At 39.0% G+C, this 24,380-nt stretch overlaps 1 protein-coding gene across 3 annotated transcripts; it reads right to left on the bottom strand.

Moving 5' to 3' along the window:
- Positions 1-1,019: 1,019 nt before the first annotated feature.
- Positions 1,020-23,701, bottom strand: galnt7 (UDP-N-acetyl-alpha-D-galactosamine: polypeptide N-acetylgalactosaminyltransferase 7). Of its 3 annotated transcripts, none has more exons than XM_067584532.1 (15): positions 22,981-23,701; positions 20,694-20,805; positions 19,533-19,851; positions 14,572-14,738; positions 13,996-14,126; positions 13,643-13,722; positions 12,391-12,573; positions 10,532-10,649; positions 10,313-10,435; positions 10,071-10,186; positions 9,388-9,490; positions 9,153-9,251; positions 8,530-8,658; positions 5,714-5,744; positions 1,020-2,989 (listed from the first exon to the last, which is right to left on the bottom strand). In XM_067584532.1, exons 1-15 carry the CDS (start codon positions 23,101-23,103, stop codon positions 2,883-2,885), a joined length of 1,941 nt encoding a protein of 646 aa, XP_067440633.1. In that variant the 5' UTR covers positions 23,104-23,701; the 3' UTR covers positions 1,020-2,882. The 3 variants fall into 3 exon arrangements, with proteins under 3 accessions (XP_067440633.1, XP_067440632.1, XP_067440634.1); XM_067584531.1 differs by lacking the exon at positions 12,391-12,573 and adding an exon at positions 11,951-12,133 and having other exon boundaries at positions 22,981-23,700; XM_067584533.1 differs by lacking the exon at positions 12,391-12,573 and having other exon boundaries at positions 22,981-23,697.
- Positions 23,702-24,380: the final 679 nt, after the last annotated feature.

Below are 24,380 nucleotides of genomic sequence, written 5' to 3'. Positions count from 1 at the left end.
TGTGTGTGGCACTGCACAGCATTTTACTCAACTGATTTTGTAATAACTTTTGCACTTCACTTGCAGTGCATAATACTAGATCTTGTACTGTTGCCATCTTTGGTTTTTCTGTCTCTGGTTCAATGTGGTGTCTTTTTTTTTTTTTACTTGAGCCAATGGTTTCCAGGGTATTACCAGGCATTTGTGCCTGGAAGTGGTTTTCAATCTGAGACATAAGGTCACGTAAAAACATATTGACTCATAATGCCTGAGGAGGACTAATATATTACATGAACTACTGTGACTACACTCATGGAAAATTTAAATTTATTGAGAAGCACAATGTTGCCTCTCTGTCGTCTCTTATCAGACTTGCCGATGCTACCAGCAGCTCTGTGTGAGAGGCACAAACTGAGGCTACAGTTAGCCAGTGTTCTGATATTTACACTTGGCGTGGCAGCTGATATGAAATATACACCGGAGTCTTGCATCATCCATCACAATTAGGAAGGGGCAGAGAACCTGTATTTTCATATGCCAACATAGACTTATGTGCTTATGTGTACAGTGTAATGAACGATTTAGTGTTTATAAACTTTTCAATATATATTTGTCCCTTTTCCCCTACAGGTCCAAAAAGGCTATCAGACAAGGATAGACTGGATATTAGAGAAAATGCACAGATGAAAAGGAGTAACAAAGATCTGAGTATACTAGTAACGTTTGAAAAACCTAACAGCTGGGTCTTTCCTCGGGCCGTCAGATCTCACTGTCACCTGTTTACGCTGAGACTTTTTCAGCACATTTGTTGCATCGCAAACAAAATTTCAGAGGTAGAAAGGTCAGAGACAAATATCTCAAAACCTGGACAATGTAAACCAAAACTACCTGCATGGCTCCATGCCACAAGAGCTCAGTAACATAACATTTTTTGACGTAGGTAAAGGTTTTCTGCGTCTAGGTGATCCCACTCTGCCTTGTCACAAAGTGCAGAAAATAATTTCTCCAATTTCCTTAAAACCTCAAAAAGAACACAGTGGTCATAGTAAAAATCTGGTCTTTTATTTCCTCAGTCACCAACTGTTCAGCCCAAATTAAATCTCTGCTATAAGTTAGATATTTACATCATTCAAGGCCCTTCTCAAAATGTATCATGATCGTCTTTAGAAAGAAAAGTATTTACATTGTACAAAACATTGCATACATGATCATCCATACACCAAAGCCCCATTCCCCTGCAAAAACAAATACACAAACAAAAAGCAGTCACATTTTCTTCATTTGCCATTTTCCCTATTATAAACGGTGCATTTCTCACCAGTATAATTCCCCACCACAACAGCCCTGTGTTTTTGTTCCCTCCTCATTTTTCAGACAGACAGTCAGGCAGTAACTAAATCACAGTCAACTGGTCAGCTACTGAATTACTCATCAGGAGTAAGGCAGGCAGTTCATAAGTCCTCAGTTAGTCAGATCAAAGTTCTCAAAGATGTGCTTTCCTTAGCAAGTTTAAGTTTCTCTCAAGCATCTCAGTGTCTATAGAGGTTGATGGAAATGAGTTCAAGCCAATAAAACCAAACAAAATAAAGACAGCCTTTAACGGCATGTTGTAGGAGGGCTGGACAACAGTTGGTTTCAGAAATGGCACAATGTGAATGGACCATGAGATGGTTTAGGGAACTAGCACTGTATGAAGCTTAATGCAGAAGGCAAACATTGCTTTATTTGTTTAAATCTTTTTATTATCTTGGCAAGGCTTTTTGTATTCAGTGTGGTGGATTAAATTCTATGTATTCATTAACCAAATTCAGTCTGCTAGAAGACTTAGCAACACACTAGAGGTGGCCCTTTTAATAGGAGCAGCATTTTGAGTGCAAATGTGAAGAAAAAACAAAACAATATTGAAATGTCAAGTGTCCCTTTTAAGCCTGTTCAGCATGTGACTGGAGGAGCTTTAGTTACACATGACTGGTATGTGAGGACATCTCTCCACCTTTTGATGCTTTTACCTTGTAAAAGCATTTTGCATTGTACCTTACTGATTGTTAACATGCAGAAAACAAGCCAGGACTTAACACTCATGAACATCAGCATGACACAAGTCAGCTATTTCAAAAGTGCTAACCTGATAGCTCACTCCTCATCTATTTTTGTTTTTGACATCGTTTCGACTTATCATTCTAACCTGAAAGCAATCTAAACCTGACTTGCAGACAAAAGCCAGTGTCTGCAGCAACACTCCAATTGGTTAAACACACTGATGATGCAATTGAATCCTCCACCAATAAAAAGGACTCTTTGGTAAGTGAGCTCATCAGTTTGGCTAACAGTTGATTGAAAATGTCTAATAAAAGTGTGACTTTTAAATAGTAAGAGTTGATGTGAGTAATTTCAGAAATCAATGTACTGGTTTAGAAAAGACCTGAGAGCCCAAAAGAACAGATAGAGGGACACCATGTAAACACAACCACCATGAAGGACAGAGAGAGAGAGAGCCTAACATGATTCCAGTTCAGTGCTTGGTCAGAGGACCAGTAGCTTCAGCCTCCATACTAACCAGTTCTTCTTCTGGCATTCTGGACTGTCTATGTGCCTATATAATTCATGTTGACAAAGGCATATTTTGGCTAATAGCAATAGTTTGGGGTGGAAGCTGTTACCAGGTGATACTCAGCATCTTTATATTTGACCATTTGGCTCCATCATGTTGGAGGTGCACTGACACTGACTGACTCATACCTACAACATGTATTCTTTGAGGGACAGTATCAGCTTGATATATCTGTAAACCTGTAGTATGGATGTATTTCTTGGTGGGTTTTAATCGGTGTGTATGTCCTCATCCAGTCACCATGTCCCTCTCTAAGCTCCCAGTGGTTTTTTTTGTGCGAGTTGTCCAGTCTTCATACAGCCACTATGTTGTTCATCTCCCATCTCTGAGTGGTTTTACTGGTGTCACAGTCTGATATGAACACTTTGTGGAGTAGGTCTGAGCGGTCCAGACATTTGCCTGTTAGGAGAACACAGATGACCATTACTCATACCTGTGTGCTTGACATTTTGTTAAGGTATTCACTGTGTGTATAGAACATTTGGATTAAACATATTAACATTTAATGACAGCCAATTCCTTCTGTTTTCTTGCCATCCCAACTGTCTGATGTGATTTAGTGTTTTAAGTAGAGATAACAATCAGGCAATATTTGTTTTTTAACAAACATTTTTGATAAGGATCCTTTAAAATTTGTTATTAAATAGTTGCCACCAATATCACACACAATAGTATATGTACTGAGCAAGACATTTTACAGTTGAAAAATGCCAAAAGCACAAGACACCCACCCACAACAAACTGTAAACAGTTAACAATGGAAATTAAATTAGTATCAGTAACAACTATGAAGCAACAGAGATATAATTCATTTGCAAAGACAAAGGATTCAAAATTATAACAATATATAATAATACTATATACTTATATAGGAAATTATAGAGGTGACACAGCACTGACAGCTATGCCATCGTTAAGTTGTTGAGTCTTGATTTGTAAAGATCAACAGATCATTGGTTTTATGCCAATTACATTTTCAAATTCCTCTATAAAAAGATACATGGCATCAAGTGTGTGATAACGGTCTTTTTTTTTTTTTTTTTTTTTTTTTTAAAGTACCACACTAAGGCCATATGGTAAAATTTGAATAATTTATTTAAAAAGTAATTATTTCACCAGTCAATCGGGAACAACGCAAAAGCGAAAAGAAGAGCCACTAGATGGCAGAAGGGTACTTTACAACAACAGCTTGAATTTCCTTTCATGCAAAAAGCAGGTGAGGAACATGCTTTTTGCAGGTGAGGAAATAAAGTTAAAGTCATGTTGCACTTTTTAGATGGTCCCTGTGCACTCGTCTTACAGCTGGCTGTACATAGAGACCAATGTTATTAGTCCAGCTCGGAGGATGGCTTGTTTTGGTGAAAATTAGGTTGTAGCTCACTGTCTTACTACCATAAGAAAGATTTGCGTTTGTGTTTTAACAACGTTTCGCTTGTGAGTTATTGATCCATGAAGTTCGAATCTGTCAATATATTTCCAACTTTACCTAAGTGTGTTGCATTACCTACAAACTGTAGTTTTTCTTTCAACGACATGTTTGTTGTTTACACAACTCATGGGGAGAGCAAAATGCCGCCACACCAGTGACTTCAGGGAAGCAAGAGGATTTTCCATTTGTGTTGTTTCTCCATCATCTCTGACTCTGGCAGTGGCTATGGTATCTCGAAAAGTAATGCAGCTGCAGATTACCAGTAAACTACACTGTGTAGTCTTTTAAATTATTTCCCCCCCCCCCTTCAGACGCACACAAGTAGGCAGGGGTGGAGAGAAAGGGAGAATTACCGATCCTACTTTTGATTTTGAAGGTCGAAACTGAACGCTCATTTCGATCGATTTTCGATTTAGAATAGAAATCATGACACCCCTAATGAATTATACTAAACTACTATACTACTAAATGTAAACAAACATGAATTTGAAATTTCTGTATTGCAATTTCTTGTCATCTATCAACTGACACCAATATATCTATACCAACTTCAAAGAGTAACTCCACAGGATGACAATCCTGCTTGAACTGCAGGCTCTGGCAAAATCCTGTGAAGCACAGCATTTAACTCTACATCGAGGTTGGGTGAAAGTGCACCAGATAGGAGGTCCAAACCATACTCTAACTCTATTCATGTCAGGTAGGGTCTGTTTTTACAGCCACAGGGCTTGGGTCTGTGTGTCAATATGTATAGTACCTGATTGGATCTGAAGGGATCCAATCGTGCTTAGTATGAGCTCTGATCACCTACCTGATGTGTAACTGCAAACCTTTTTCATAACCGCAAACCTTCATGCAAATCTTTATGCACTAACACATTGGTAATTATTTGTGCAAATCTTTTTAATTTGCTCACAAAATGTCACGCACAGCTACAGATCTCCTTACAGATTCAAAAATTAAATCTATTTGTTCAGATATTTTTTTACACATTCAATCATTTGAATTCATTTGATCAAAATGTTTGTGTAAAAACATTTGAATTCATTTGATCAAAACGTTTTACACATTCACAAATTTGAATGTACACAAAATGTTTTTATACATTCAGATATAGTGATACACAGCTACGATACATATGACCCTAATTTTATTCCATATGGCTGCTTGTTGATCTATAGATCATTATGCTGCTGGTGTTTTCGCTTTATTAGGGTCTGTTTGGGTCGACCACCTTTTGAATCAGGTCTAATTACACTCAGGTCTGCTTTGGATAGAGTTAATTAACTTATGCAGGTCAGGGAAGTTTTTTTTTTTTTTAAAAAGGTCTGTTTCGGACGGTGTCAGATCTCTACAACAGATCACACCTAACCACACTGAGATGTGATGCTGGGTGTATTCCACAGATGTGCATCTTTCAACCTATAAACATCATTTATGCTCAACCTCTGATTGGCCTCTTACACTCACCTTATCCACTTCACCTAAAAATAATAATAACTAAAATAAAAAAAGTTTCTGACATCACTGTCTTTATCCTCCAACTGTACAAACCAAACCATATGTACTTTGAACCACACCAGCAGTCTTTGTGTGAGCAGGCTACAGTAGAATTTTGGAAAAACTTAATTGAAATGAAGACTTCCTAATCTTCCTCGTATTGCAAAAATGATAAAGTATGTGCAGATATTTACCTGTTGGCACATGAGTAAACCGATGGAGATCCTGTATGGACAGGGAAAAACAAAGAAATAGGAGAGTCCACTGTTAATATAGGGTTCAACAAAAACATTTTTTAGTCTGTAACCTACCGGCCCTGTAACAGCCAATAATATAATATATAATAAATTATTACATTATTGGCTGGTTATAACATTAGCTGGTTTAAAAAAAAAAATCATTAAAAAAATAACTGGAGCCTATACTGTAATAATATACTTATATCACTTTAAGTTTTATTTATTGGCTATAAAATGTCACACTTCTATGGCACTTACCCTTACTGTTGCCTCTTTCAAATAGCTGCTCAAAAACATGACCACACACACACAGCACCCATACTCTGCGCACACGGACATGCCGCATTTATTAACTGACACACTGTAGTCTGTACTGTACATTTACTGCCAGATTGACAACTTACTACTAACCTTTTCCTCGGCTCCGCTCGCATTCACCATCACTTTTGTGACGCTCGCTTTGATTTGATTCATTGATTGGGACAGTGTGCAGTTTTAAACATTAAAGATGCACTGCACCGGAGTTAGCTTGAAGCTAATTTGCATCTGTAGTCCCCCACAATCAAAACATACAACTGGACAACAACAAACAGTACAAAGCAAAAAAACTCAAAAAACCCCAAAAACAAAACAAAAAAAACCCCACACAGAACACACCATACAAAATACATTTCAACTCTCGCTTAACCACTCACTCGCTTACGCTCTGCCCCATTCCTTAAAAGGAGTTATGCTACCTGGAGTTTCCCAGGCAACCACACAGATGTTGAATCGCGTTTCAAAACAGCCCTGCACAGAGGGTCCCAAACGCTGTTGAATTCTGAATGAATGGCTATTTGGCGTTATTTTTGACATCACTATTTTTTGGCCTGGCGGGGTTCTCGTACTGTACTATTATAGGGGAAATGCTGTCAGCTATTTCAAAGAGGCAACAGTAAGGGTAAGTGTAATGGTAAGTGATATAAGTATATTATTAGATTATCAGCACCAGATATTACATTTATGATTTTTTTTTTTTTAAAAACCTAGCTAATAATGCAATAACTAGCGAATAATGTAATAACTTATTAAATTATGCACAAAAAGCTATTACATTAGTGGTTTAGAAATTATATTACATTATGGGTAAGTTATTACATTATCAACTTTTATTACATTAAGAATGGAAATATTATAACTTTATTTGCAGTTACTACATTAATGGTAATTATTACATTATTGGCTGCTACAGGCCCCAAGACAATTTTTACTGGCCTCACATCCAAGAGTTGAAATTATTGGGATTATCACATCAAAACTAAGGCTACTACTTTCCATGTTCAATCTTTTTTATTAAAAAGGGACCCTGAAAACAACAGACCATTTTGAAATGCTTTTTTAAAAAAAGTCAGAGCCCTTAAAACAAAAAAAACCCAAACAAAAACCCCAACACACACACAAAAAGAGAACTGCTAACATGGCGTGCCTTTGCCCCCTCTGACAGCCATCTCTGAACAACTCCCCTCAATGCTGATGGTTTGGGGGTCCTTCCAAGAAAAATTGAGGTCATTTAACTAAAAGCTATGCATTTTCACATCATTTTGGACCATTATCATTACAATATTTATTAAAACAACAACAACAACACAGGTTGTAGTTTTTCACAGTACACTCAGACATTAGCAAGAAGAAAAGCCAAACAAATATGCTTACTGATGAAGTAAGTGCTAGGTCCTGAAGTTATCCTTCACATTTTCATGAGTAATTGCTTGCACTGTGTACCATAAAAAAATAATCACAAAACAACATGTGGCGAAAATTGATATCTGATATGGGTCCACTTAGGCTCTGACATGGCAAGTTGGCTCTACAGCACCCCTAACAATTTTCAAAGTCAAAGCCCCCACCTTTTAAATTTGACGTAGATGAACGAAATTTGGTTGGCAGAAGTAACATCTCCAGACTTAATGTGCAATTTTTGCGCCGTTTTTGCCATTTACAGACATTGTACTTTAACAAACTCCTCCTAGAGAATAACCAGAGTGCCTTCACGTTTGGTCGGTGATATCTAAAGACCTTTGCGATGCTCAATTGCGAAATTTTGAGTTTTTGAGAAACAGGAAGTTGTTGTGACCTGAATGTACATTGTAAAATTTGGAGACTGCAGACAAAGTAGTTGAAAATATCGCTTTTCTATATGTTGATGCTTGTTGAACAGGTGTTTTGTGGTGTTTGTCTTATTGGCTTTTTATTCCCTAAGCTTTTACTGCACTTAATAACAAGCGTTGAGTTCTTGTCAACTCCAGTAAAAAATGTGTTCTTTCACTTCACCTGGTTCACTGTCTCCACCATGGCCTCTCTGTTTTGCTGTCTGTTCTGTGTGTGTGTGTGTGTGTGTGTGTTTGTGTAGGAGCTGAGCCCCACCCTCAGTCAGTCTGACACAGAGAGCAGAGGGGAGGACAGAAGCTAGTGTGACCATAAATTACAGCAAAACATGGTAGAGAACTCTCAGCAGTTTGTTTTCCTGTTCATTCTGCTTAGGTGCTGTGAAAGGGTCCCAAATTTATAATCAATTTTCTATTTTGCAATCTCCAATTTTTTTCACCATCGGCCCAAGTTGCTCAATTGACTGGCCTGACATTGGGCTGGCCCCAAAAATCGGGCCACCGTTATTGTTACATTCTGTAATAAAAGCTTTCTGTATCTAACAGTCTTCAGACTAATCAGTGTGCTCTCATCCTCTCCTGTTTCCACACCATGGTGAGCATTTGAGGTTTGAGTATGTGTCTCACCTTGAAGTACTTCCACTCAGTGTGCTGGTTTTGGTCACAGTGTGTAATAATGACAGTTGAACTATCACCTCCTCTGGTCAGGCACTGGTCATACTGCATCAGCTGGTTGGCTTCATTGATACGGAACAACTACACAGACACAGTTCACATAAAACCAATCAATATTCATATCACAGACTCCTGTGTAAAGCACTAGATGCCCTAAGGCCATTAAAACCTGCATCTGGCCAAACTTGACTACAAACAAGAGCATTCTGTTGTGGTGTAGTTAAATATATTGGCTCATTGACATGTTCCCTCTAAAGCTACCATGTGTCATCACTGTTACCAGTATCAAAAAAGACAATGGTAGACAGTAATACACACCACTACTTGGCAGGTAAACTTGTCTGACTAAAACAGCTACTTTTCCTGGACAATACTTGAAGTAAAATCTTAAAATTAAGAAACTAAAGACACTGAGGGGAGCACACTGGTTGAGCACATTGTCAAACAATTAGATGGGGCAGAATTAAAAAAGGGTAAGAAGTAGTTCTATAGTGGGGGACACAGCTGTTCTACTAACCCTGCTGTTCCCTGGCAGAGAACAAAACAAGCCAGATCAATAGTATGAGTTTCATTACCTGGTTGCCCCCCATCCTGTGGCACGGCCCTATTTCGACATTGCCTCCATTTGTGTGTCCCATACTGTCAATACAGTAACTTGTCTCAAAGCCCCGAATCTATGCAAACACAAACAGGATATACACACACAAATACATCTGAAATATTATCCTGAACCGTAGGATTCTGTGTGTGTGTGTAAGCCGCAAGCTTGAAAGGATACAGTAATTGAACACGCAGTATATGTGTACTTACCTCTCCCCATTCCACATTTTTAGGAGGCAAAGGGTAATGTAGTGGAATGTCATAAGCAATTTCCTCCATGAACCATTTGAAGCTCTTGCATCGATGTTCCTCCCTGACAAACAATTCAGCCAACAAACCAAAAACTATTAATTCACAGCCAGTGAACTGAGAGGTTCGCAGTGAGTTACTCATTAGTCGCCAATTCCAAAAATAAAAGTAGAAATTAGGATTTTCAGTTTATTTCAATTTTTCAAACTGTCTGTGTCTGTAAGGTGCATCAAGCTGAATTTAAGGCCTGTGAAGACTTTTTAAACTGTTCACAAGTGACATGAACAGGATAATAAATAATAAAATGCTCTTCTGAAACATCTGAACTAAGAATTCAGATGATTTGACACCGTTCTAACAGTTGTAAGGCCGTTCAACAGGACGAGTTCAGACACTCAAACATTAGAGCAGAGATGTCTCATTTTGAAACATTAAGCAGTGAACAGGTTTATCTTTCTTCACAGCGCACTTGGGGTATTGCAGAGAAAAACAGTGATCAAGTTAATAAAGTGAATGAATCGTTAGGAAGGTGAGCAATTCAGAGATGTGTAAAAACGTCATTAAATTAGACAAAAAGATTGTATTTACTTATATAGATGTTTGGAATTTTAAAGTATGCATATTTTGTTGTATACATTTTATACCTGAAGCGTTTGAGCTCACTGATGTCTCCGTAGGCTAGAGTTAGAGTTTCAGGACGACTGGCGTAGAAGTAGTCCTTGTATTCATCCCACCATACCTCCACCACACGAACATAGTTCTACACACACACACACACACACACACACGCACATAATGTCAACAGCTGTCAAAAGCTGTAAACCACAAGAAACCAGAACAACAGAAATTGGTCAAACTGCAGGTGTTTGGAAGTGTGCTATTCTACCTTCAGTGTGGGTGAGGATCCAACATGTGCAGGTGGAGGGTTGCCTTGCCATCCCTGAAGTCTGTAGATATGGCCGACACGAGAACATGGTACAAAGAGCAGCTTGCCACCACACTGCCAAATCTACATAAACAAATGATTAGTAGGTGACTTTTTAGATGATGTATGACAAGCCAATCAGTGTCAAAGTGAAAGTGTCAACCAATAACTGCATTCTACCTTGTATGATATTTCAAAATTCTCTCCTCCCCATATCTGCAGTCCAGGATCATACAGACCCATCTCAAAGAAGAAGTCTCTCTCTATAGCAAACAGACCACCTGCCATGGCTGGAGACCTACAGGTATACAGACACATAAAGACACAGACACAGACACAGACACACACTCAGACATGTGCATCACAGTGTTCACAAATTTGTGCATCATCATCATCATTTGTGCATTATCTTTTCCTTTCAGGGGCCTGTTTCATGAAAGTGATTTGCAAGCACTGCTTACATTGCAAGCACTGCTTACACGCAGATCACAAATAGTGGCACTCTGTCCTTTCACAAATGATTGTCACTCTAAAACTGCAGATACGTTTGCAATCCAGCAGTCCACCAAGAATGGTGTTTCTTTTTAGTAAAATGTGTTAAAATTAACGCAAGAAGAAATTCTCATGTTGCAAGTCGCAACTTGCATGTTGCAAATATGGTGAACCAGGTTGTTTTGAAAATCTGTTCATTTCTTTCAAAACACTGCCTTTACCTAAAGCATAATCAGTCAGTCAGTTACTGTTTTAACAACATTAAGAACACATAAAATCAGACAGATAGAGAAAAAAAAGTCTGAGCAATAAAGAAATGAGTGAAAGCATAGCTGAGAAAAAAAAAAGATGGACAGCAAGACATGATGAATGAAAAAGTGATTAGGGAAGGTGGGAGTGATGGTGCCCCAGTCCGAACCCGACTCACACCAGAAGCTCCCCTGCAGACCCCAACAAACTGTCCAAACACAAACTCATCACTCCCGCAGCTTTTGGATCAGGACCAAATCATTTCTGGGTATGTTGTGATAGCCATTTACAGTCTCAGTAGTTGAAAAACAGGATATACTTGCTAAACTGGCCTTAATTACTGTAGTTACACCAAAACCTTAACGAGTCAGAGTTTAAGACAAATACGAGTAAAAACCACTGCATTACATGAGCAAGGCCCACAAGACAGTGGTAAAACACCAATTAAGTCCCATTAGAGGAAAGTTAGAAGTAAGCTACTCACCATCAGTGGTAGCTAGCTTTGGTTTAGTTGGTTAGTTGAAATATGCAGTAAGGTTTAGACTTAATGATATATGTAATGTTTGCCAAATTTAAATATCTTGTTACTTGGCATTAAACCTCAGCTGTTGGTACCCATACACCCTGGTATTTATATTTCTGGTTTAGAGGTTAATTTAGGCAGTTCAATGGAGCTGAGTTGGTTTTCTGTATTTTCACTGCTTAGTTTAATATTAGCATTTCTTCATAAGGTATTTGAGGTAGTAGTAATAGTCTTAATGTCAGACCAATCATTATTATTTTCCAGGTTAATTGGGATGTGTTTGTCTTCTGTGTTGACACTGTCCAGATTAGTCCGGACACATTTGTTTTCTGTACCTATATGGCTCAGTACGGGTTTTTCTGAGTGTTTTTTCTCTGTCTCCCAGAGGAACTCTCTTCCAGAGCATGCTCCAATCCCAGGCTCCTCTAGCAAAGCCGTCTTCGTCTCCTCCACCCTGGGGGTCGATGGTGAAGCTCTGGCCATGGATGGAGTCGATCAGAGGCACCGTACACACCGTTCTGACAAAGTGGGGGTGGACGGGGAAGGGGCCATGCATTCAAGATACATGGTGGGGGTGGGGTGGGGTGGGGTGGGGTGGTGGGGTGGGGGGGTGGGGGAGGCATTGCCAAGTATAAACACAATGACATGGGGTGGGATGTCGGAGACCATGACAGAGCGAGACACAGTGAGGATAGGACAGGTGGGATCAAGGGGTGGGAGATGGAGACAAACAGAACAGGGGTGAATGTTAGCATGCTGGTTGCAGTGTGTATACCGGTAGGGTAGGGTGGTATATTTTCTCTTGGCCTTCTCTTTCTGGCTAAGGGGTACTCTCTTCCAGAGCAGGCTCCAATCCCATGCTCCTCTAGCCAGGCCGTCCTCATCTCCACCCTGCTGGGGCTCCATACTGTACTCATTACCATCTATATAGTCTATCAGTGGTACTGTACATACTGTCCTACACACACACACACACACACACACACACACACACACACACACACACACTTTTGTCTGTATTGGGCTGTAGGCTTTTGATGACTAGTTTAACAGTACATGCTAAAGCGATAGTCAAAAATCAAGTTAGTGAATTTATTTCAATGTCCTGTTCTAAATGTTGCAGATGTGAGTTTTAGAGAACAAATATGGAGATCAGATAAGTGTCTAGTATCATCAAAACAAGCAAGTTGCATTTATATACAGCCAATATATACACTTTATTGGCATCAGTAGACACTGTTAAATGAAATAGGAGCCATCTCTAGTATGTGTCTTGACACATGCAGCTGGACCTTTCTTATTCAAACTACAATGCAGAATCCTGTGGACAGTCACACCTGACATCGTATTAAAACACTGCTGAATAGGTATGCTAAAAATCATTTACTGTGTGATTTACTGTTGATTTTTTCGTTAAACATCTTGCTGAAATGCACAATGTTTGAGGTTTCAGAGCAAAAGCAGATATAGTACAGTGATAAGAATGAACACAAACTCTGTGAAAAATCTGACGCAACCGATGAATATGTAGACATCTGTAGAAAACAACCAATCCATAGATACCTTTCACTGGATGATGGCAGAAAAAAAAAAAAAGGTTATATAAAGACTAGGTCTTTGAAAGTTCAGAATAAAAGATAAGATCACAGCTCTGGATATTTGTGAACCAGTATGGAAATGTGCCTGCATACACCAACAGAAGGTCATTTAACTGTTTAAAGAAATTGCTGCATAAAATATTGAATGTAATATTGAATCATTTGCATGTATTTATAACATACTCTGTGCAACACAAAACAACAAATGTGTATATATAAAAAAGATGTGCTAAAAAGTAAAGTTTTATCTAATCTAATCTAACAGGCTGTTATCAAGTTACAAACCAGTCTGTAAACCATTTCTGTTAGATGACAGCCCACCTTTATACAGTGAATACTCACTGACATCTATTATCGTGTGTGAGGCTGAACATGTCAGTGTGTGTGTGTGTGTGTGTGTGTGTGTGTGTGTGTGTGTGTGTGTGTTACCTGTCTTCTGAAATAGGAGCAACCAGTGGAGCATACCAGTTGATTCCAACCTCACAATGAGCATCCAAGTAGATCAGCACCTAGAAAACAAATGCACATAAACACTTGGATGCCTGTGTCACTTTCTGTTTAACCAGAATGTAATGTTGACAGACAGGTCCCTGGCACTACTTATTGATTATAGTGTTTCACACCTGGTTTAAGTTGAGAGACCAAAATTAGAAAATGCTATTTTGTAATGGCAAATGTGGCAGGTAAAGCCACTGATACATACTCACACACTGGTAACAGTAGCAGTGCTGGGAGCAGCAGCAGTAGTGAATCAGTAGCAGACATGTAAGATCATGTGATACCTGTCCTTTAGTGGCTTTCTTGGCTCCTATACTCCGCGCCTGGATGAGACCTTCTCTCTTCTCATTTCTGAAGAGTTTTACAAGACCGTTCCATTGCTTGATGTACTCCTCCAAACGCTCCTTTAGATGGACTACACACACACACAAAATAATTCTCATTGTGCTTCTCAATAATACATGACACCATTTCTTTACATTTATTATTCCTTATCTGTACTCTTGTATACATTTATGTTTAAAGAAATGTCATTACATAATATCTCATTTGTAACAGAGCAACTGCTGTCCTGTTGTCAATAGAGTATTTCACTTTGTTACCCACCAACAGAGGTACTTAAAGCCTGCATGTTTACCCCTGTTCATTAAGAGATGCGAGTCTCTTGTCCTGACAACATATTTAATTTACTAAAGTGAATTTAGTTGTCATCTTTGAACAAAATCTTAACCCACTGTCACCGTTTACCCCCCCCCCCCCACACAACCCTTTCCTAATTCAGAATTGGGGAGGGCTGTGTCAAACAATTTCTGTACAATTTGACACTCTCCTCACACTGTATGTGAGAAAAACAAAACCACCTTTGTTGCTGAAGTCATCTATCATGACGATCTCAGCCAGGTATCTCCTGGGAGTCCTCTTGATGACGCTGTGGACGGTTCTCATCAGTGTAGACCAACCTTCATTATGGAAGACTATTATCACACTGGAGGTCAGCAGTCTGTCATCATAATGCCAGTACTTACACCTAGAGAGGTGGGACAGAGTGCTAAGTGCATGCTTAAATTCAGGCAGAAATGTTATGTATTCCCATTAGAAGGGTTCCTGCAGTCTTAATGATGCATGTTTATGTCACTGTGCATGGGTGTGTTTGCAAAAATAATTAGAATCTCATGGACTTTAATTATTTGGGGCCTATATGAGAGTTTGTTAAAACTTAGTTAAGAGTTGTCATTAAAATTAAAATTCCAGACACATTCTATCTAAATTGCTTTGAAATGTAAAGACTAAATCGTATTGTTATGATTACAAAAATATTACGTGTTATAAAGGGTTTGTTAACAATGTACAATACTGGTCAAAAGTTTTGTAACACCTTATTTTATTGAAATTTACAGTACATAACTGAAATTAAAGCACAGAACAATATATACATACATAAACAATTAGAGATTTGAAAAAAGATTTCATGGAATCTCTTTAACAAATTTAATCTAACTTTTTGACTCTAAGTACCCACGTTTTGCAGATATTACAGGTGAACACACTTATGGCATTCTCTCTACGATGGAAATCAAATATTGTTTGGAAAGTTCTTCCCAAGACCGGTAGAAGGTCCCACAAATGTTGCACTTGCAGGTTTAGCTTTCACTCTTCAGTCCAGTTCATCCGAAACCAGTTCCATGGGGTTTCGCTTTCGCTGTTCTTTTTTTCTAAAAGGTATTTCTGACAGCATGAAGGTATGTTTTGGATCAATATTTTGCTGTAGGATGAACCTCTGTGCAATTAGGTGTAGACCAGAGGATACTGTGTGGCTCTACAAAATGTTGTGGTAGCCCTTTTGATGCAGGGTGCCAGTCACTCTGAATCCAGCGAAAGAGCCCCAGACCATCACGCTTCCTACGCCAAGCTTTTATACAGACAAAGGATTTGTATGTAACCATCTAAAGTTGGGACATCTGTAGGAAATTGTTTGCATCAACTTTCAAGACTTAATTTACATCCATTGCTGCAGAAAAGCTGTTTTGCTCTTTTTTTTTGTTAACCTGAGTTATACTTGTGAAATTTATGTCATTTTTTCAGTTTTTCAGTTCAAATCTTTTTTTTCCATCTCTGGCAGTTACCACTTAACTTTGTACCATTTAAGGTTATTCATCCGACTTAAAATGCTTAAATTTCAATAAAAACCGGAAAAATGAGGCCGTTTTTAAACTTTTGACTGTTAGTGTACATGTAAAAGCTTTAAAAAAAAAAAAAAAAAAAAAAAAAAAAAAAAGGGGGAGGGGGGGGGTACACCACCGATTTTACACATCAGATCAGAGTATTAGTCTGTGAAAACACTTAAATTCCCCAAATCAGGCTTGGAGATAACCCTCTGACAAAATTATGGTTTTGGTTGTATTACGGGAAATGTTGGATTTGGATGAGTTGCAGTCTCATACTGAAACCTGTATACTTAACTGACAGGAAGGAGGTGGATGCAAGCAAGCTCTGTGGTATGGTCCTGCTTGATCTCCAAAATACCTTTGATACTGTAAATTATGGGATCTTGCTGAACAAACTAAGAGCTGTTGGTTTCAGTGAAGTAGCAATCAAATGGGTTCAGTCTTATATTACAGGTAGACATCAAAAGGTAGATATTAAGGGACACTCTCAAGTCCTAAGCCCATAACTTGTAAGACTCCTCAGGGATGTGTCCTGGGGCAACGATTCTTTTTTATTATACAACAATAACTTCTCTGTCTGCCTGCTCATGCAATATCAAACATCTAAACATAGCACAAAAAGTAAGGAAATTTGTGCTTGGTGTTTGATTATTTCTTTGTTGGAACAATGCTTCTTGGCAATAAATCTTATACTGTTGGAAAGCTTGTTTATTTCCCTCTTAAATGGTGCCACATTTGTAAGGAACATGCATTTGTGGGATGAGCAGCAGAGCTGAGTATGTGGGTTGTGCCCATGAAAAATATGTCAAATACTATAAATATTACATAAATTCAACCAGCATTTGTCACAAGTCAGCCAATGTGGTTGTGTTGGTCACTCTGGCACGAACAGCACGCCCAAGCTGATCCCACAAATGTTCAATGGGATTGAGGTCAGGACTGCTAGCAGGCCATTCCATCCTCTCCACTCCCAAATTCTGGAGGCAGTCCCTGATAAACCCCACAAACAGACAAAAGCAGGTTGAAGAATGGGATGCCATCCCACAGCAGTGTGTGACCAGGCTGGTGACCAGCATGAGGAGGAGGTGCCAGGCTGTTGTGGCTGTGTATGGTTCTTCCACACGCTACTGAGGCTCCTGTTTGTTAAATGAATAAATTGTTAAATTGCCAATATGTCTTGTTTCTTCAAACTTCAATCATACAATCCACCAAACAAGAGTCAATGGCAGAATAAGCTGTTTGACATTGGCAGAGAAGATTTGGCATATTTTTCATGGGCGCAACCCACATACTCAGGTCTGCTGCTCATCCCACAAATGCATGTTCCTTACAAATGTGGCACCATTTAAAAAGGAAAATAAACAGGCTTTCCAACAGTATAAGATTTATTGCCAAGATGCATTGTAGCAACAAAGAAATAATCTACCAAACACAAATTTCCTTACTTTTTGTGCTATGTTTATAAACAATCTTTATATAAATCATCAAACAATCTCATAAAAGATAAACTCTGTAGAAAACATTGAGAGAATATTGACTTTGGCTCTCTGATAATAGGGAAAACTGAGGCAATTCATTTTGGCTCTAGATCTAGCACATTTACAAATTCTCAATTTTCTTACCGTGGAAAGAAGATTTTTTTCAAATTAAGTTTGGCCTCTCACAAAATTGTAAATATAACTACTGGTTACTTCACTATTTTAGTCTTACCAGAGATCATCATAATTGTGCAACAAGAGGTAGCTTAAAGATATACTATGCAGGATTTGTCGGTTGGTGTTTGTAAACAAAGCACTCAAAGTTGGCCCCTCCTCCCTGGCTCAACTAACCTGATGCGCCAGATGGTTTGTTACACAGAACCATCTGAGAAGTAGTCCTTTGAAACTGTTTGGAATGGGGCAGGCACTTTCAAAGAATACTTGAAATGTGATTGGATTAACCATCTGTCTATCTCTGTCTCATTTTGCAAGGCCGTTGGATTCACAAGATCACAAGAGAATCCTCACAGGACGCTGACTGGTCTGAACCACTGGTGTTTCAGACACAAGCACATAACTTGAAGCCTGACAAGATGAATTCTCACATAATCTCATGATCTCGTGAATCCAGCTGCCTCGTAAGGTAACGATTCAACCAGAATGAGCAAGAGAGAGAGAGCGCGAGAGAGAGCATGAAGAGAATGAATGAAGAGAGCGGCGCTGGCGAGAACAAAGCCATGAATCAGATAAATAAAATGCTATTTTCTGATTGTTTCACAGCAGTTAGTTCTAAAGCACAAATAAACACACCCACACCTCCGCACAACCCTGTGGGAAGGTGCTGCATTGCTGGATTTTGTGTGTATGCAGAGCTTCATCCTGTCTGCTGTGGCCTCGCCCTCGGTCAAGCAGACACATAAACCTGCAGCTAAATATATATCCATGACACAGAAACAGAGAGCAGAGCGGAGCACAGGAGAGAGACAGAGACAGCACTGTAACCTGGTCACTACATTTTTAGTCCTAACCTCACACCCTGCACGCTGACTGGGGGCTACACACCCCCTGCCCAAAGGTTGACGCCCAGAAGTGTCCCGAACACAGCAAAATAATAAGAAAATACAGGCAGAGGGCAGGGTCTTTGTAGATACATACATCGCCATACAGTTGTAGTGGGTCATAAGGGATGATTGAGAGGGATTCTTTTTGTAAGAGTCTAAACATTGTTTTTTAGGAAAATCCTGCAAAGTATACCTTTAATGTTATTCCTTTTAGATTCAAGAGTTCCAAAAATACATTTTTATACCTTGCTGTAGTGTGGTCCAGGATCCTTGAAGCAACAGCAGATTGAGAGGGGTTTCAAACTTTTGGTAAAGAAGTGGTTGATAGTCAATTATAGGTCTGTTTTGTCTGTTCTCATAGATTGGTTTTGCTTGTTTGTATAACTTAGTCTTGTCTGTTTGTTTTGTTATTGTGTGTGTCTTAACCTGTCTTGCCTGTCTTGAATATCTGCCATGTTACCCTCCTTCCCCTTGAGAGGGACAGCAATGGAAATAAGCTTGTATTTTTATCGTTGACAATTAAATTGTATGCAGGACTGGGTGACTGCTGTCTTGTATATATACACTTTTATTTGTAGAGTTGGGGGATTCTACAGTACGTTTTTTTTCACTAAACTAGACTAGAGTTACAACAATGCAATGAAAGACAGTAATCCCTTTACTGGAAAGTATACCTTTGACATGGGGTTTTTGATCCTTTAAGGCTGTATGTGACACCACTTCATGGATGCACCAAACATGGTGGGACTGGCTCAACCATATTCAATTGACTGTCATTTCTTAAACAACTTCTTTCATTTAATATCTAGACCAACTCAATTTAAAGTGTTGATTTATTCCAGGGTGACAGAATTTATGCCAGCATTGTGTTTGCTTTTATTTGATTGTTCAAGCTTGGCCCGTACCTGCATTATTTGCTGTAGGAGTTTAACTTTTCCTATAAGATACAGAGAGTGTTGTGTGGTGTAGTGGTCTATTAATAGAGGAATGTTAAATATCAGGTTGTAAATTGTTACAGCCATGCTATAGTAGTAGTGTAAAGTAGAACTGTATGCAGCTGAAACTGATATTATGAATAGTCTGTGAGAGCAGTTGTGGTATGAACGGCAGTACTCACTCTTCATGGCGTATATCACTGATGGTCCTGTCCAGTGATATCATGTCACTAGCCACCATGTTGAAGCCAAACTCTTTGATGGAAGCCTGGATGGCATCTTTGTACTCTGGACCCAGGATAAAAGGCTTGGCTCCCTCTCCTGGACCAGCAGGGACCCCCGGAGGCTCAGGTTCCTTAGGCTCAAAGTTTCCCAGCATACCTTTCTTCAGGATGGGGGTGTTGTAGTTGTGTGAGTGGGGTCTGAATGTCACATACTGCTGCTGGATCACCTGCTTCTGGTTAGGCTGCTGGTCTGAGTTGTGAAGATGGTTGGCCCCACCTGGAGACGACAACCAGAAAGCAAAAGATGAAAGCGATGAGACTATACTGGAACATTCAAGCACTGATAAAATTATAGTTCCTTATGTATTGTGCCCTCATTCACAGAGAAAACCAGCAGGCAAAAATTTATTTTTTTGGAGATAGGCTAGTCTATCTTTCTGATGAGGTCCTCAACTAGTAGGGCTGCAACTGACAACTATTTTTGATACCAATAAATGTGTTGATTGTTTATAATTTGAGATATGAGAAAAAGGATACTCATTTTGTTGAAGCATCTAATAGCACCTCAAAAATTACCAAATTATAGATGAATTTTCAATAGTCAACACTGGGCAGGTGAAATATTTAGGAGAATTTCCTCTTCCTGGAGTCAAAAGATAACTGATTAGATACCTTTTAAATGTAATTACTCCATTACATTAGTTTTAGACTTGCCATAGTGTTGCTGTATTCTAACTTTACTATAAAATCTATAAAATGTATCCCAGTTGTAGAAATCAGTCCTTATACTAATTATATTATCCTCAACTTCTAGTTGACCAGTAGGTTTAAGCAGGGATGGAGCGAGAATAGAAAAGGACACTGTTGTTCATAAGCCTGTGTTAATTCTCTGATAAACTGCTTTTGATTAAGTGTGTAACAGCTCAATTGCATTGCAAACACTGCTGCTAAATGTCACACAAACAAAACCTACAACGTACATATGCACCAGGACCTGTTTAATTGCAGGTCACCTTAACACCTGGACGTGCTTTAGCCACAGTCAGTAATGCTGAAATCTTTTGTAGAGAGCTGAGTTTGTTTATGGGATATTTTCAAAAATGACTTAGTGTATCTTACCATGTTTGAGTCTGATGGAGTTGAGGTCAACCTCCACTCCCTCCACATGAGGCCAGGGCACTACAGGCTTAAACTGATCTGATAGGTCTCCTTTGGGCAGCGAACTGTCATCCTGTATGGGGGGATGTGACAGGCAGCAGTACACAGATGAACATCATTAACATTTAGAATAATACAGAATTGAACATAAACAATAGGGCTGTGGATGAACAAGTGGTGGTGAGCAGGAGGACACAACACATCTGGTTCAGCGCAAGATGGAAACACATGTATCATTTGGAAAGATTTGTTCACACTGACAAAGAGCCTGTCACAACAAATTAGTAATGAGTGTAGGTTTCATTGTGCTCATAAACTAACAGAATTATAACCCGTCACCAATCTTATTTTGGCAATTACAGATCTTTTTTGCCTCTTTTGGCACATTGTTGATATCTGACCTGGGGGGGGGTAGTATGAGTGGAGACAGCGCTGCTGGTGCAGATATTGGTGAGGATGAGGTTTACAAGGCAGAAAACAAGCATTTCAGTCCCCAACTAGGGCCGCTTTATTAATCACATTTTAATTTCAGTTACGATTTTTGCTTCCAACAATTATGAAAACAAGATAATCGAGATAAATTGATTATTGTACCGCATTCCATTTCACAATGATGCTCTGGTTTTTGTCTTGTGTTGTAAGTGCAGCATACTGTGTGTTGGAGCAGCCAGACAGGGCAGCGAGAGACAGACAGGCAGAGTGGAGCTCTTCCTCACAACGCCAATGTGTCTGAATTTTACAAATGTTCAGCGGTGGAAACTTACTTATTTAGACATCTACAGGCTACTTTGTTTGAGTTTCAGTCAGACTTTGAAAGCTATTATTTTAGATAAGAGGACAATTCATTCTGTGTAATGATCTCTCCTTTCATCCAGCCACTTGGCGCCACGCCACGCTATACTCAGATTACAGAAAGCAGGTTTCTCATTTACATGACAGTTAAGAAATTAGCTTTCTGGAGAAAACCGTCTGTAACCTGGTAACTCTAGTGCAAGTAAACACACTGCATGATAATAGAAGTCAATGATTTCTGTCAAACATCATTTCTCAAAGTACCATGATGAAGGATCATTTTTGTATTGATCACACAACATGCATCTTAACATATTTTGATAATTAACATTTTTTAAATTGGTTTTTCAGTTGAATTATAGGTAAAGTTAAAGGAAATCCACTGTTCAAAAAAAAAAAAAAAAAAAAAAATCAATAAATGTTTCCAAAGTCAACGAGTAATAGTGTTAAATAATCATGATCTTAATATTGACCAAAATAAATCATGATTATGATTTTTGCCATAATGGAGCAGCCCTATCCCCAATGCATTTTAGTGTGTCCTTAAAGATGTGTTTAAGCCACATTCAGAGGGATTCATATTTAGGGGAACATAATGATTATCATTACAAACGTTTTGTTTTCACAAAGTCCTTGAGTGAACATATGAAAAGGTTAATAGATGTAGACATGTAGGTTGTATTCCGGGGGTTGCTCATCACAGTGCAATTCATGTTTTGAAACTAATGTCAACTATCTTCTACACATTTTCCGTAGGAAAAACTTTCATACGAAAGTTATAGCATTTTTGTGGTTCCAAAAACTACCTTAATATGTTCAATATGCCTGTTGATCATAAGAAGCAACTTTGACGGCATGTACTTGCTACAGAGTACTCAGGAGTTTCTGGTCGAAATACCAAGACTTAAAGCAATGAACTTATGCCAACTGTTAGCTAACACACAACACAGTTCCGCCTTAATGACGTATAATACCAATATGATGACATATGCGGATATGTATCCTGGAAAGAACGATAGTGTTTAGGAAATGGCATGTTAACGGTAACATGTTAGTAGAGGTACTAAGGCTGGTATTAAACAAGGAAGGATGCAACTGTACATTCAAATGTGCCTATTCACTAACGTTATCCATGTATCAAGACAGTCACCGTTACCTGACCAGGAACCAATCTCCATGACAACCAATGCAGTAAAGCTAGCCAAACAGCTGAATGAAAGCGCCTTCTAATGAGCGACTTTAACTAACGTTAACTAAACAAGAAACATATCAGTCTTCTGCTGTTATCAGTCATCCACTGACTTGTAACTCATTTGCACTGCATTGCACTGCTGGATGTACGATTCGTTTTAACATATAACTAGAGTCGGAGTTATGTTAGCACTGATACGTGTAGTTCCCTCTGTTGGAACCGAAGTTACGGTTAACGTTAACTGGTCTGCGGTTTTCAACTCACCCGTTTTCCAAAGGGGTTCTCATCGTGGGGTTTTGGCGACAGAGAAGACCACAGAACCACCAAACCAAGAAACGTCCCAATGACAAGCAAACTCCGTAGAATAAAGCCGATTTTCAGCCTCATCTTGGAAGTGAAGCTGCCAACAGCTAAGCTAGGTTAGCTAAGCTACTGCTCCTAGCAATGGCTAACCAACTGACAGGATAGCCAGACTTCTAGCAACTAAGCTAGCTGCTGATATTGCAAGTTTGAACAAGTCTGAAATTATTTCGACGGCAGGCTGTGGTGCAACCAGGGCTTTCCGCTAGAGTGACACTTAATGCTAGTATTCCACTTAGCTGCTGGAGTCTGCTCCTTTTCGCCTCTTATCCTTGTCTCCTTCTACAGTTTGTCTTTATGACTTGCTACTGCGGACGGTGTTCCAGTCGTTCCAGCGTAGCGACACCCGCAATGTAGCTCTGCCCACCTGAGAGGCACACACAAGTGGCGGCGTTAAATAGCTAGCCACTGGACGCCGTGCCGCCACATGAGGCAAAAGTGTTGCCTGATATACGTTATTGATTAGTCTGAAATGTTTTCAGTATATTTCTTTAACATCCGAATATTAAGTATTCAAGTTGTGTCCCTCTGTTTGTAGTATGGCTTAGTGTGTAGAAGGGCACGTTTACTGTGTCACGGATTAGCAGGTATTACTGGGTGTGGGAAGAGAAACGAGAGGTCTGTCTGCTTTCTCAATCTAATTTTTTAAGTGACGTGCGGGTCAGTAATGAGGGTTGTAGCTCATTGTTCGCAGAGATAAAGACATACCATGGAGAGAGGGAAACGCCACGTAGGGAATGACTACTGGAATACACACACACACACAACTTAATATGCAGTAATGAAGAATAAACAGGCAGTGTGGATGTGGAAAATGATATTAATATAAACAAAGCATAATAATAATAATAAATAATAATAAATGGTTGTAGAGAGTTGTCTATGTCAACTCCGATGCTAATTTCGACACAGAATATTGCATGAGGGGCATTTGGATATTAGGTATATTCAGGTAATTTTAGAACATCTCAGACCTAACAGTAGGCCTCAGACGTAATTTAACACGTTGCCATTAGACAAAAGGCTTAAGGAAAACCACCACTTAACAACACGTCAAACATCACAGCAGAACAATTTGTAGACTACTTCTTATACCTTATGAGAGTCTTCCAAAACTACTCATTAAATGTGTTTTTAATCCTGCACTCAACCACAATTGATCATTCACATAATGAATCTCTTGATAAATTAGCTTTTGAAAATGTTGACACAATACACAAACAGTGTAATGATAGAGACTGAGGTGCATTCAAATAAACAGGCTACTAGCAAAACATAAGTGTAACCCTCATCCATGCTCACTG

Source organism: Thunnus thynnus, chromosome 3 (assembly GCF_963924715.1).
Source record: "Thunnus thynnus chromosome 3, fThuThy2.1, whole genome shotgun sequence".
NCBI classification, from domain to species: Eukaryota; Metazoa; Chordata; class Actinopteri; order Scombriformes; family Scombridae; genus Thunnus; species Thunnus thynnus.
The sequence above is the reverse complement of the archived record's forward strand: the minus strand, read 5'-3'. Positions and strand labels throughout refer to the sequence as shown.